At 48.8% G+C, this 14,443-nt stretch overlaps 4 protein-coding genes across 5 annotated transcripts; 1 reads left to right on the forward strand and 3 right to left on the reverse strand.

Moving 5' to 3' along the window:
* Positions 1-1,352: 1,352 nt before the first annotated feature.
* Positions 1,353-1,697, reverse strand: FOXG_20306 (uncharacterized protein; the record flags this gene model as incomplete). 2 transcript variants are annotated; one of them, XM_018400575.1, is made up of 2 exons in its annotated part: positions 1,353-1,451; positions 1,509-1,697. In XM_018400575.1, the coding sequence occupies 2 exons, from the start codon at positions 1,695-1,697 to the stop codon at positions 1,353-1,355; spliced, it is 288 nt and encodes a 95-aa protein (XP_018248153.1). The 2 variants fall into 2 exon arrangements, with proteins under 2 accessions (XP_018248153.1, XP_018248152.1); XM_018400574.1 differs by having other exon boundaries at positions 1,353-1,697.
* A 660-nt stretch (positions 1,698-2,357) lies between these two features.
* On the reverse strand, positions 2,358-2,573 carry FOXG_20307 (uncharacterized protein; the record flags this gene model as incomplete). The annotated part of the gene is made up of 1 exon (XM_018400576.1): positions 2,358-2,573. The coding sequence occupies one exon, from the start codon at positions 2,571-2,573 to the stop codon at positions 2,358-2,360; it is 216 nt and encodes a 71-aa protein (XP_018248154.1).
* Positions 2,574-3,011: 438 nt separating this feature from the next.
* Positions 3,012-3,925, forward strand: FOXG_10469 (uncharacterized protein). Its single transcript, XM_018389816.1, has 2 exons — positions 3,012-3,300; positions 3,359-3,925. The coding sequence occupies exons 1-2, from the start codon at positions 3,251-3,253 to the stop codon at positions 3,564-3,566; spliced, it is 258 nt and encodes an 85-aa protein (XP_018248155.1). The 5' UTR covers positions 3,012-3,250; the 3' UTR covers positions 3,567-3,925.
* On the reverse strand, positions 3,049-13,926 carry FOXG_10470 (uncharacterized protein). Its single transcript, XM_018389817.1, has 2 exons — positions 13,357-13,926; positions 3,049-13,296 (listed from the first exon to the last, which is right to left on the reverse strand). Exon 2 carries the CDS (start codon positions 13,256-13,258, stop codon positions 4,133-4,135), a length of 9,126 nt encoding a protein of 3,041 aa, XP_018248156.1. The 5' UTR covers positions 13,259-13,296; positions 13,357-13,926; the 3' UTR covers positions 3,049-4,132.
* Between the last annotated feature and the right edge of the window lie 517 nt (positions 13,927-14,443).

Raw genomic sequence — 14,443 nt, forward strand, 5'->3', positions numbered from 1 at the left:
CACAGTTCTAAGTAATGTGCTTCTACCAAGCAGCCCACAATGCATTGGTTATCATTGAATTGGTCTGTAGCAGCTGCCATGTTCCTCTTTTGTTGATGTCGAGTGATTTTGGGTCCGACTTGGTTTAAGCTTATCAACCACGTTTTGTAGCAATTGACTTACAGCCCGCTATCGCTGATCATCTGCCATTGAACCATGCTTCCAAGTATCGATGAGATCTACCACGCCAGGCGATATAAAGCGACGTTCTATGTAGCTTCAAGACATTTGTTATCATTGCGAAGAGTAATTTGGCAACAATTCATGCCAGCACTGCACAGCTTGTTTCCTTTACGCCTCAGGCTGTAGGTGGGGTCACGTGCCAAGCCGTTGAATTCTCATCAAACTCAACACCAAGCCGTCTTTGTCCAGGACTTAACGAATCACAGCCCATCAACCTTTAGCCGGAAAGTATCACACCTCATTTGGGCACTCGGGTACATACTCATGTTCAAGGTCTACGTGAGGCCGCGGGCCTTGCCGAGCATGCTATGGCGTGCTCAGAATTATAAGATAAGGAACTATTCAGTGAGACTACCATCGAAACCATCACAACCAAAACCGTCATCAGAAGAGAAACCACCACCACCCACGAGACTCACGTTTGTCCCAACTTCAGAGTGGGCACCACCAAGAGACCCGATACATGATTCACAGAAACACAAGACAGAAAGACCACGAAGGCAAGAAAGATCCCTGAGAGATCATCAAAAGACAAGTCACCACGAAAGAGACCACCAATATCAAAACCAGAACCAGAATCAGAATCAGAATCAGAATCAGAATCAGAATCAGAATCAGAGAAAAAAACACAGGAACCACCAGAAATGGACCTACAGCAGGACAAGCTAGAGCGTCATAAACGGTTTTTGACTGCAAACTTACTAGAGGAAGAAGCTAAGTTCAAGGCCAAACTAGCCAGCATGACTCCGGAAGGAAAAAAGAAGAGACTGAATTACATGGTGGGATGGTCACTGTAAACACCTTATTCAAGAGAGCTGTACAATAACCCTAAGGATTTCAGGTTGGTCAGGAGGCTCAGAGCAATTGAGATGATTCGAATGGTATTCGGCTATTACCTCACTCAAAGCTCAAAAAAGGACATGGAATCCAGGCTGCAAACCCGGCTTCGAGGCAGCAATATGAGAGACGTCAGACTCATCTGCGTTGACACTGACAAAGCCAGGAGGCTGCCCCAGGAACTGGAGGGGGAATGGAAGATGAGGATCAAGTCGTTCCATCTCGGTGTGGCTATACTGGACACCAGGGATCTCCGAGACGTCATCCAAAATCGTTTCAAACTTGATAACCTATCAGATCTCATTCGAACTTATCAGTTTGCCGTCCAAGACAGCGTGCCCGGAGTGGAACGTTTCTGTTTCGGTGACACAGAGGCCATATCTGTAGAGAACCTGAGGCGCAGATTCGTTGAGTGGCGGGAAGGAAGATATGTGATTGGCGTTGCATACTCGGCTCCCGGCGACCTTGCCGTCTTGAAAGAGTTCAAGATCTCCCTGAACGAAATTTGCTGGATCGATCTGGCCCAAGCACAATACATTCCACTTCAAAACGCAACTGCACCATCGTTGGCAGTTGTGATGAACAGACTGAGGATCCGCTACGCAGGCAAGCTGCACGTACCAGGAAACGACACGCATTTCGCCATGAGGGTTTTCCTTGGAATGGCAGTTTTGGATTTCTGGTGCGAGTAGTCACATTGGGGAAATGGGCTCAGTGATATCCCACCCTGGTACGACTTAGCTATAAAAGTAGTTCGGGCTAAAATCTCCAGACCAGAACGACATGAATTCACGACTTGAAAGATGGACGTGATCCTTGCAGCTCGAGATGCCTGCTTTGGTCATTGAGGGTAGGATAATCCGTCGGGTGTGCTATAGTTCGAAAAGGCATGAGCTGATGATCACCAATAACGATGAAGATGATGCTGTTACTACGTTGGTTATGACTGCGCATCAAGACCGGTTGGGTATTGTATTAAAGACAGGTCTCACCACCAGAGCCAACACAAGACTCGCCGGAAAACTCACGAAGGAACGGATGAATGAAGATCAATGAGGGATGGTAGGTATAAGCGTTGATCAAGATGAGAACCACGAACGCAACTTGAGCGTTATCCCTCATCATCGTCGCTAATAAGAGGCAGGTAACGCTGGCTCACGTGTATAATAACAAGAACTTCTTCCGCTGAAGATCATTTCCCAAGACTGAGAAATGATCTGACGAGACCCAAAATATGGCAAAGTCAATTCTGAGCAAAACACCAACGCAACTGTCAACTGCAAATCACATGCCGTGGATTACAGGTCCACAGACACAAACAGAATCAGGCTTCCAAGTTCCTCATCGTCGGGACTGGGCGTCGCATTCTCGTCCTTGTTCGATATTATCTGGGGTATGGCACCACTGAGCTGGTTCAGCAGGTTTGCCACTGACAGGAGACAAGGCCAGGCTGAGCCAAAAACTGTCACCTTGTGTTGGCTGCTGCTGGTGTTCGGTGGACCCCGCCTTGACATGGTCAGATGTTCAGAGCCTGAAGAGGGAGCATGAGGTCAGGGGTTGATAGAGGTCGACAGTTGCTGAAGGCTTCATTCCGGCAAGAGCCGAATTGCATAGACATATCGACATAGCAGTCATGTCCAATGTCTGTATTTGTATACTTTGAGATAATTATACCGTATTATTATAGCACAGAGCAATAAGTCACAGTCAATGCAAGGCTGTTATGCTCCACATAAACAAACAAAACATCAACAAACCACAAAATAACTATCTCAAATAAAAATAATAGTAAAATGCATATTATTATTATCATGATGGAAAATACGTTTCAAAATGATCATATCCTCTCCATTCCCCAAGTTTCCAAATCTGGAATGCCCTTGTTCCCCGGAATCGCCCGAATAGGTCAGACAGCCCAGGGGCCAGCACCTACAATCACACCACCATCGACCGACTCTCAATTGGCAATTGAGAATCCTACGGCTCATGATCGACAGCGCAAAAAAAGTTGACAACAATGTAAATTAGTATAAGAGACTTGGTCGAACTCGTCAAAATGGAGTGATTTCTTGTCATCACCTTCATCAGTACAGTCCAGTCCAGTCCAGTCCAGTCTTCTCAACTCACCATCATCTCAAAAAGTGTCTATATCTTCACTTACACTTACACTTACACCGCACCCACTTACACAATGGCCGCCATCGCTAGACCTGCTCTCGCTAAGCCTGCCGCATACCCCAAGTAAGTCCCCATAACTTGCAGCAACTCATCTCCACCGATATCCTAACAATTATTAAAGGGCTCTCCCCGTTGTCGTTGCTGTTGGCAGCTTCGCTCTCGTCGCTAGCTACGTGACCTCCCAATTGGCCACCACATCAGCCAAGTTCGATCGCTCTTTTGCAAAGTACAACACTCCCGAGAGTGAAGCCAACCGAGCAAGGACCTTTGACGGTGCCATCGAGAACCCCAGGACAAGTCTGTTCAACATCCTCGGTCGACGACAGTAGACGATCAATTGTCTATAGAACTTTATTATAAATGATCCTAGAGATCTGCTTCTGCATACGCATATATAATTTCTTCACGTTGAGCGTTCTTTATTACGTCTACAACATCGCCTGGTTATAAGGGGCGCAGAGACGGACATAGCATTTGGTGGTTGGATAAACTGGAGGTGGAATATACCATGGAAGTCATATAATTTGAACAATGAACAAACAGTTGAAAACTTCACATAAGATCGACCATGATAAATGAACGCGATATATCAATTCTTTTGTATTACAAATAAAAATTCCGCCAGCCAGTCTTTTGCTGAGGTTGCCCTCGTTTCCATAAAGACTGATCTAGGGCTCATCCTATCCTGTTCCTAGAACAACACTTGCTCCACCCAATTCGCTCGCTATGCTATGATATATGTTCTCCATCTTCCTCCTTCATATTGGACATCAAATATGCAAAAGAATGGAAAATGCCACCTCTAGTCCTACCCAATACGCCTTTTTGCCTAGATTCTATATACTGCACCACCCATATCACTGCCACTAACAAGCCACTTGATATCTCCCTACTTTTATCCCGTTTTCATCCTGCTGGGAGTCCAGCTGAGTCGTGACCCCGTGTGGCTTGAAGACCGCCTAGATCTACTTATAGGTCCTGCGGGTGTCAACTGGTCGTCAACGGCCTCCGAATCATCCTCTTGCTGTGAGGGGCTGCTGCTTTCCCTGTTGCCAATACGAGATGTGAGCGCGCTAAGCTTGTCTTTGAGGTTGCTTGCGCCGTTCTTCCTTCGTACCCCAGAATCGTGATTGCTCATGCTCGACGCAGGTCGTTCGATGCCCGTCGGAATTCTTCTAAACCCGGGCCTGTGCTGTTGGGCGACAGGCACCGGAATACTGCTGTGAGTGCTGGCGCTGTTTACACTGCTAGCATGGGAATTGCTTGGTGTTATTCCATATGTCTGGCCCTGCTGGCTATACATGCTGTTATTCATGCTGTGTATGCTGCTTTGTGGACTTGCGGTAGCTGGCCGTAAAAGCTCCACGCCGTGATGATGCCTGTCGTTACGATGATGATCATCAATGGGGGTTGGCGGCGTCATCATCAGGAAAGCGGGCACATTAGGGCCATGGGGAGCTTGCAGGCCATGGCCTGTGCCACCGTTACGATGCGATCTTCGACTCTTGACACTCGAGCTTCGACTGCGTCGTCGCATAGCAGATCCTGGTCGTACACTACTGTGTGTGCTTCCGGCTCGAATGCTTCTAGGAGGTGATCGGGAGAAGTCCACAGGAGATGAACCGTATAGACTGGAATCGTCGCTATCGTTCAGACTGCCAGGGTAGTGTTGAGAGCCACCTGAAGAGGACGGTGCAATGAGGACTGAGCTGTTGGCCAGTACCCGTAACTTGTCTCGCTGTTCGGCATTGGGTCGATGTTTTGAAAATTTGTTCCCAATAAGTGCACCTGTATGCGAGATCAAGGCCTTCACAACCGCCTTCTTAAGAGCCAGGGCTAGATCCAGATTGGACCATGTCTTATTCTCCCACTCAATGCTGGGCATCCTGAAGACAAAGTCGTGCACATCCTCAATGTTGCGATTGTCTTTGCCACGGTAGCTCAGGCAAAGCACCACAGAAGGCATTTTGATGGACGAAAACGTCATGTACTGGCTGGCACGGGTCATCATCTTAGTAAGGTCGTCTGACTGCTGCTTTTCATTGTGGTGTTTCTTTCCCAGTCCGAAGCGTGACTTCTTATCGCCGTCCCTTGACTCGCGACCTTCCCTAGAAGAAAGACCCGTGGAAGCACGCGTAAGGCCAACTCTTGGACCCATGTTAGATCGGAGAGACTCATGGGATGCCTTCTTAAGCATAGTCTTGGAAGTTCCAGGAGTACGGAAGAGGCGGAAAGAATGGCCTTCATTGCCCGTGTTGACACTCAAGGCCTTTCCAGGGGGCGCTTCAGTCTTGGTGTTGGATGTCAAAGTAGGTCTTAGTCGAAGCTCGAGTGAACCTGAGCCTGCTGAGAAAGACGATGAGGATGATTGTCGTGTGTACGAAGGTGTCAGGCCGTTGCCATCTTCATAATCCTCGTCCTCCTCTCCATCAGCCGTGACCTGCTTCAGCATGAACGGGGAGTCGTTCTTGGTGCCGGCCGACTTTTCTCCATTGATACCAGGGAAAATATACTCAAAAAGTCGCTTGCCAACTTCTCGCTCTAATTGTACCTTGATTGGGAACAAATTGACCTCAAAGCGGTCCATCACTGGAATGCCTGCTATAGCCTCCAACATGTACCAATACACTCGGATCATCTCCTTGTGCTCACCCTCCTGGGTATGCGGCTTCTCAGGATCGATATATGGTGCGATCATCTCAGGGTATGTGGCATCCGGTAACAGGTTGAGGCCAAGGACCTTACCAACACGAATGAGGTTTACATGAGAACCATCGGAGTTGTCTGTGCGGTCATACTCGAGGTCCTTAAGCTGCAGCTCCACCAAAGGTTCATTCGAATCTTGCATGAGATGCCAAACGATGTCTCGAATGGTAATGTTCCACTTGAGAAGACCAGTACTGTCATCCGAATTGACATCATACTTTCTCTGTGAAGAGGTAATGGCCTTCATCATGAAGAATAATTCATCCTCACAAGCTGCCAGATCTTTCTCGAGGTGCAATCTGTCTTGCCAACCCTTCTTATCGAGATGTTTCGCATAGATCTGGAAATGGTCCTTGATCTCTTCCATCTGCCTGATGCGTTGTTGCAGCTTCTGAACCATAGCCGGAGCACCACTCAAGTCGCTGAAGTCCGAGGCGAGGATGATCTTTTCCAAGCGCTCACTACGCGTCTTCTCCATGGGTTCGTTGTACATGAGGAGATCAAGTACAATGACATACAGTGCATAGTACTGCGATGAGTTGCAGAGAGCTCTTGCGGTTGGGAACTCGACCCAAAGATTGTCCATGCGGTTCTCCATATTGACTTGAGAAGCGTTTTCGTTTCCGTCCGTATTCACCTCATCGTTGTACTTCAGGCGCAAGGTATTGAACTTATCATACCGAACCATGGCCGAAGTTTTCTGGACAACGCGCTTGAAACCGAAAGGATCCGCCTGGAAGTCAAAAACCACCTCGATAGGAACCCATGGAGGCCAAGAGGAACCGCTTGGTGCACCGTATTTGCTTCCAACATACATCGACACAAGGCTGGTTTGGAACCACTTGCGATGTGTGACAAAGAACTGGACACTATCCATATTGACCAAGAATCGGCGCTGAACGAGACCGCTGACATTGTCTGAGATTCTCTCCTTCTCCATGACTTCCATAACCTTCAGCTCCATACCCTTAGCAGTTGCTAGCACCACATTCTTCTTGTTCTTGTCGCTCTGGAGTTGAATCTGCGGAGCAATGATTCGAATGTGATAGCTACTTTGGGGAGTGAATTCTTCGGCAATTCCGGTCACCAGATCTTCGATCGACCCCTCAACAAAGCCCTCGGCGTTAGTGCCCCAGGTAGCCGATGTAAACTTGCGACCGTCATTGAGAATGCGTTTAATGCGCTCTTCGATATCCAGAGGGGTTTCGTCATCATGGATGCTAGATGCGCGAGAACTCCTTCTGCCGCCTTGTCGACTGTGTGTTGATTTGGCCTTGCCTGGCTTGTTGTTTGACTTAGCTTTGTTCTGCTCTTCGACAATGTCAAGGATAAACTTGATAGCAGGCCGCGAAAGGTAGTAGGTGAAACCACGTCTTTGGCTGTTTTGGTGAAGGTATCGAAGCACGATATTTCGCAGGGTGTTATTCCACTTGAGTTGCAGGTTGTGGATAACAAAGCGATTGTTGAACTCGCTTTCAAACTCGCTGGTTGCTGGGATTTCCATGGTCTCATCCTGGAAAGGGATGGAAGACTCGCCTGATTGCTTACGGCCATCATTACTGCTCCTGTTAGTACTTGACGGAGCACGAATCTTGGCCTGGTTCAGCATTGATTCAAGGAATTCCTTCTTCTCTTGCAGCACGTCGGTATGTTTCTGGAAAGCCTTGAATTCTTCCACGGCAACTCGGTCTTTTGCATCGCATTTGATAACCCTCAACTCCGCTTCGCCCATCTCACGATCATGAGATTCCATTTGTCTGCCCAGCTGATCAAGACGATCCCTAATAAGCTGGCCCTGGATTCGACGGGGATCGTCATCGTGTCTCATCACACAGAAATGTGTGGGTTCGCTTCCAAAAGGACTAGTTCGTGTTGGGTCTCCAGCGATAACACCGCCAATGTCTGTTTGTCTGAAATATGTCAGGCGAGGGGCGTATGCCAGGGGTAAAATTTTGGTGTCAGGGTGAGGCTCCGTGGGTGTTATCCAGTCAAGCTCGACAAAATCATCCATATCAATCCAACTGAAGTCATTGTCCGGAATAGTAAACCGAGACAAGTCAGGCTTCTCGTCAGATTCGCTCATCAATGTTGCGATAGATCCTTTCTTAATGGCCTCTGTGGTTGTTCCCTTCAAACTTGCTGACACTGCTCGGACATCGGCGCTAACGAGGTCAAGCTGGGCAGCATGAATCTTGATACCTGATGTTTTACTGGTGTCGTCACCATGTTTTCCTTTACCAAGGGTATTAAACTCTTCTCGGCGTTGATGAAGGTCAAGTGAAAAGCTGTCAAATCGCACCTTCAAACCAGTTGCAGAGACTGCATTTTCAGAATGGTCTTCGACATCCTTGTGCTTGTAGATGTGACTGAGGAAAAGTGGAGCGAGCAAAATGTTGTACTTAACAGTTGCAAGATGTCGGCCAAATTTCTTGCTGTTCTTTTCACGGCCAGGGAAGAGACTACCTTGACGAATTGGCAATGACAGCGGCTGTCCAAACAAGCCCCACCAATTGAAGAAGTGGGTGAAGAAACGGGGGGTGAGATGGATAGTGTTGTAGCTTCGGGAGGGCTCTGGACTATCTGACAGCCAGTCACGATCAGCTGGTGCATGGATCGCAATAGAAAGATGGATGTGTCGGCTTCGGAAACCACGCATTGCATCGTATGGAAGACCGTTCGCATCAGGTTTAGCGAAGTGTGGATTTTTGAGGACGATGTCATAATGAGGGCGAAACTCAAAGCTTCGCTGGCCGTCCTCAATAGCACGTTCGAAGATGAGGCCAGCCATGACCTTGACCTTGCCTGACAGCTTCATGACAACCTTCTTAAAGCTCGCCTCGGATTTGTAGTTGTCTTCAGGCAGGTGACCTTCAGCATCGTAAAGTCGCCGGGCCTGGTCTCGAACTTCATGGCTATAATCAGGCACTGCGAGGATGTACTCGCCACTTTCGACTGAGATGAATCCTTTGGGGTCATCGTCAGCGTTTATGTTCCATCTGATGTCGTTTCGCCAGCACATGAGGAAACCGGCTCCATTGCCAGTCATTGCATACGGATCGCGTGTACCCTTAAGAGCCAGATGAACATCTCCATCCCCCTTCCAAGACATGTGTATCCTGGAGTGGAAGTTAAGTCGCAGTTTGTCCCAGAAACCAACACGTTCTGATGGATCAAATTGAGGTTTAGTAAACGATTCAATCACCATCATCATGTCCTGAATGGCAGGCTGGTAACAAGGACCCCAAGTGATCCGCGTAGGAAGAGCACTATTGACGTCCATGTAAACATCTGAGTAAGACTTGACAGGCCCTATTGTACGTCTGACTTCGATGGCAAAACTGCCTTCATTCGAAGAACCTGGGAGCGTGCTTCTTGGTGGGACAACGTTGACTCGAACCCTCCGCGTCGACTCAACTCCCCTGAACTCCTCGGCGACAACGAAATTTGCCTTCAATGACACAGCTTGGATTTTGGCAGACTGTCCGTATTTCATCGGTGGAATATGCACTAAAGGCAATGGATAATCCCGCAGCGTCACCTTAGCCTCGCCCATGGCAATACTGAGGTGCATCGGCACCAGTAAACTATACTGCATATCCTTTGGCATCCCTTTGCCGATCTTATGAAGGAAATCTGGCAGGTCTTTCATAGGGAATGTCGGCTTGTCGATCATAAAGTGCAAGTCACTGATGACGGCGGCCATGAGCGCTGGTCTTGGGGGTACCTCCAGTAGATTTTCGGAGTCTTCCATATCTTCGGGGATTTGGTTGGCACCCCAGAACTGGCCGCGAGACTCTTTCATGCTGTCTTGAGACATTTGGTAGGCGCGGTCAATCCGCTTCTTCCAGCTTTGGGCATTGAACATGTCCAGATGGCCTCGAGCATAGTGTTCAGTAACTTTTGAAACACCGTTGACACGAAGAGATTCGATGTTGGGGTTGTATCGTGGAATTCTTCCATATTGGGAGCTTGGTCGTGCATCTGTTCCTTCGAAAGCGTCTGCACTCCGACTTCTGCTGCTTGGTCTATCGCCCATTTCAGGCCGTCCCCTGGGGAAAGTTGATCGAGATCGGAATTTGCTGCTGCCTCGTCTTATCTCCTCTTCACGGACTCTCTTGAGTTTGACCTTGAAAGCATTTTCTCGGGCAAGTCGCTGTGTTTGTTCAATAAGACCAGTGCGGTAAATCATGCCTAGTTTCCACTCAAAGCCACCATCTTCGAGCTCGAATAAAAAGTTTCGTGTGCGTACTGACACTTTGGGAACCGACTTTGGTCCTTCGGGCTTCTTCTCGAGGATGTACTCATTGGTACCCGTCTTGAAACGATGGTGAAGCTGCTGAACTGCTTTAATCACATTGATGAAGTTGTCACTCACGCGGCTGACGATAACCTCGTGTGGTACCGCGATACGAACGGCCTCAGTCACGATGTCCACCATTTTCTCGTCGACAACACCCCCATAAGCTGTTTTTCGACGAGATTCTCGGAAATCGAGGCGTCCTGATTTGATGCTGACCAACCTCGCCCAAACGTTGCGCATGCGTGGTGGCTCTGTATAAAGCCGCACAAGTTTCGCAGCGATGTAGGGCGTAGACCATCTCTGGCGGCCTAATTCTAAACCATACATATGTAGCATCATGGCTGGATCGTGAGGCATATCGGCTTTAAGCTGCACGAGCGCTGCTTTGAAATCGAGAGTAACCAATTCTGGTGTAATAGTGGACGAGCCAGGGTCGAAATCGGGAGTTCCTGGAGGCGCCAGCCGGTTGGCACTAGGAATGATATCAACATAGCTTCCATGTTGCTTCGTTCGTGGAATGTCACGTCCGCTTTGCATGAAAGCTTTGCGCAATGTCATGACAGCAACCCCAATGGCGTAATGCCGGTAGAGAGAGTACTTAGCACGGATCGAACGGACACCAACTTGTATGTTAAAAGTTGGACCACTGGCATCGCTTGCCGCGCTGAGAGAAAGCTCAAGTCTCGGTACACTGAGGAAGGGTTCTGGCTCGAGTGTATCAACAGCATCCATGATTTGTGCCTCGATTCCACTGGCAAAGAGTGTAAGCTTTCGCCCATCGCCGATGTTCTGCGGTTTCTTTTTGGGCCGTGGGGAGCTCGAAGGAGGAGTCCACTCCGAGTCGGACTGACTGATAGAACGACTGTTGGCGCGTCTTCTGGAAGCCCGGCGTTGAAGTCCGTCAAGTCGATGGGCACGGTATTCGGTTGAGACAGTATCCCAATGGAGAAATACTCCACGAGTATCATCTGAGATCTCCTCGTCAATGCCTGCGATCTCCACATTGAAATCCGACGCGTCAAACTGGGCTCTCAATAGCCAGTTAGGCATGGATCGTAAGAAGTTCTGGCCACCCCTGGGTCGTGAAATCGTGCCCTTTTCTGGTTCCACATCAATGCGTAACTCCTGAACTATTTGGCGAAGCCCATCGATAATCTCAGGTCTGACCATACTGATCGAGGCAGACTGAAGGTTACCAGATACATCAACGTAAACATCTGGCCGAGCGCCCAGGTGTAGTTTCATATCGAGTGATTCTGTGGTAATCAAGTTAAACCGCTCACCATTATTGGTCTGGTAGTAAAGGTCGTGCGATTGAAGTCTGAAAGAGCCATCAAGGGAATAATGCATATCTGCCATAAGGCTATGGGAAGACTCCACGTCGAGTGATATCGAGGAGATCGAGGAAATGATGAGATCGAAATCATCTGGATCCTCGGCTTTTTGCAAAGGTTGTAGCTTTATACGAACTACAGGTTCGTGCATAGAGAACTTGTAATTCGCTTTGGGCAGTAGGCGCGAGATCAGATGGTGGTTATCATTCTGCGCTCTTGGTGCTCTAGGTTTTGACTTGAATAAGGCGATAAGGAGCGGCAAATGGTGAGGGTCCAGATCTACCGAAGGCGACGTAACAACAGAGTTAGCAAACATGATGTTGGCGTTTCTCTCGTCCACGGTACTGGCTCGCAGAACTTCTACGGTTTTGGAGAGTAGTGTTGTCTTGATCGTAGTCGTGGCCATCGGGACGTAGAGAAGGCGTTCAGGTTGACCATGTCCATCGTCCAAGCCAACAGATATAGACAGAGCAGCAGCCAATGCCTCGTGCGCAATGGCCTCGGCGGGGAAATACATCCTGTGTGCTGGTGACTTGGAGTCCAACCTGTGAAGATCTATTCCAACCTCTTTCATAGCTGCGTTCAGCTGGATTGGGGTAGACCCAGGCTTGATAGACTGGACCTTCTTGCTCATACCCAGAAAGCTCACAGCAAACTGAATCTCCTTGATGCCGCGTAGGATAGAGCTGAAAAACTCTTTGGAATCAGACACCGTCCTCATCAAGTCCTCGTTCGTGGTTCCAGGATCGTCGATTTCCTGTGCAACCTTGCCCAAGAAAATATCCACGGGCTCCTCCTCTGCCCCAGGAGTTTTGACCTCAGCTCTCCTTTGCTTGAGTCGGCTCATGCACGTTTGCAGATCATCGAACGGAATATGCAGTCGACCCATCTTGATAGCCACGGCGGCTTCGCGCAAACCATCCATGGACTTGTATAGATGTCCATGAACGTTGATAAACAGCTGGTCAAGAACTTCCATGGATTCATTTCCATCAGCTGTGAACAAGACGCTACGCAACGAGACAGTCCATTCCGCTTGTTGGTCCTTGCCATGGCGATCAGCTAGACGGGCGAAAAAGCGTACACGATCGACCATCTTTCGGCGCGTATCGACCGCGAGAGTGAAGCTTCCGACCTGGACATTGCCCACGTCAACGATATTCACAGCTGAGTTTGTCGCGACAACGTCGACCAGCTTGAGCCAACTGATATTCCTATGCAACCGCTTGATCTTTTCTTTGATATTCGTAAGTTTCTTCCATGTTTCGCTTCGGACAACCGTGCTCGTAGCTCGTCGCGGTAGCTGTGGTTGTTGTCGGGCAGTAGTTTTGGCGTCCGGTTTTTTATCCTTCGACGTTTCGGCATCGCTGTCCTCGGGGTCTACGTCGACCTGTTTGTTTCCTTCCAGCTCGTTGATATCTAATGTTACGACGAGCTCGCTTAGAACAATACTGAGCCATGTTGGCTGGGCGAAGGTTGGTCGATGAACGTGGAGCCCCAGGCCCCTAATCTCTATCCTACATCCATCTCGAGGTGTATATGCTAGTCGGCGCAAGGAGAAGTAGCCAATTCTTTGAATAGAGATACCGGTAATAATTCGAAAGACGGCTAGGAGGACAAAGGATGATAGATATAAGAGGACTATACAGCCGAAGACGAAGGTCGGGTTGAGGAGAGCCATGTTGCGAAGGCCCCCACGAGCCTCTCCCACCAAGTCAACTGCGAAGAGACATGGAATTAGCTACGAGCGGTGTAAGGTGGCGTGGTATCGCAACTTACGTTTCCTGCTTGTGGAAGAGATATCATGCCTTCACTTTGTGTGCAACCAATTGATAGGCGGGCTATGCCATCACCGCGGGCTTTTGTCGAATTAGGTGTCGATATTGCCGGATTTTGAGTTCCTTACTGGTACTCCCGTCGAGATTCGACCGAACGGTAACGCGCAAAAGGATGCGCTGTGAGCAGAACGTCGAAAGGTTGAAGTATATATCCTCGCGTCCGGAGCAGGGATGATTGGCGGACAGCAGAGCGGAAAGTAAATTCAAAGCTGGCTTATTTATCGGGATCGACGGAAAGTATATCGAAACGTGATGCTCTAAGGGGATTCGGGGGAGATTTGTGACGTCAAGGGGGTCCGGATCCACGAGGATTGTAGGTTGTTAGGAAAAGGAGTGTTACTCTGCCGCAGGAGTACAAGGCAGGGACGGATGCGAAAAACGTCGATTCCCTTGAAATCGTGACTTTTGGCGGGGGGTATGCAAAGTTATTAGGTTAAGTAGGTAGGTTGTGAAAGGAAAGAAACGGCTATGGTCCGAGATACGTAGCGTTGAAGATGGACGGATATTGGATGGCGATGGACTGGATTGGTCGCTTAGACTCATGCGTCCGTCTTTGGACGAACTGCTTACAACCCACGAAGCGATAACGAGTACGTACTGCTACTAACTACTGCAAGCACCCAAGCTCTCCAAGGTTAGGTTGGATCGATTCGAGAAGGCCTCCACTCAGAGGACTCCAAGCTGAAGCCACGAGCCTCACTTCGTTAGATCAGTTAGGGCAGAAGCACGGGCCTAGCTCATTAGCAGGGAACAAACGATGTCTGCTAGTAGCTACATAGTAAGACATTTTATTTGTTGATGATCACCAATCTCAACAACTCCGCAGTGTTACGACTGTCGACATTAAAGGAGATAATTACCTACTTTCATGAGACATTAAATGCATTCATCTCCCTTTGCGACACCCGGGTAATGCACCGTGCTAAGGATCTCCATACCAGCCTTAACAATAACCGTCAGAGCCGATCTTCCGTTTGAACCGCGTGTACTGTCCTGTACCACATACGAGCGTTAGAATTTTCCCGTGC

Source organism: Fusarium oxysporum, chromosome 7, assembly GCF_000149955.1.
Source record: "Fusarium oxysporum f. sp. lycopersici 4287 chromosome 7, whole genome shotgun sequence".
NCBI lineage: Eukaryota > Fungi > Ascomycota > Sordariomycetes > Hypocreales > Nectriaceae > Fusarium > Fusarium oxysporum.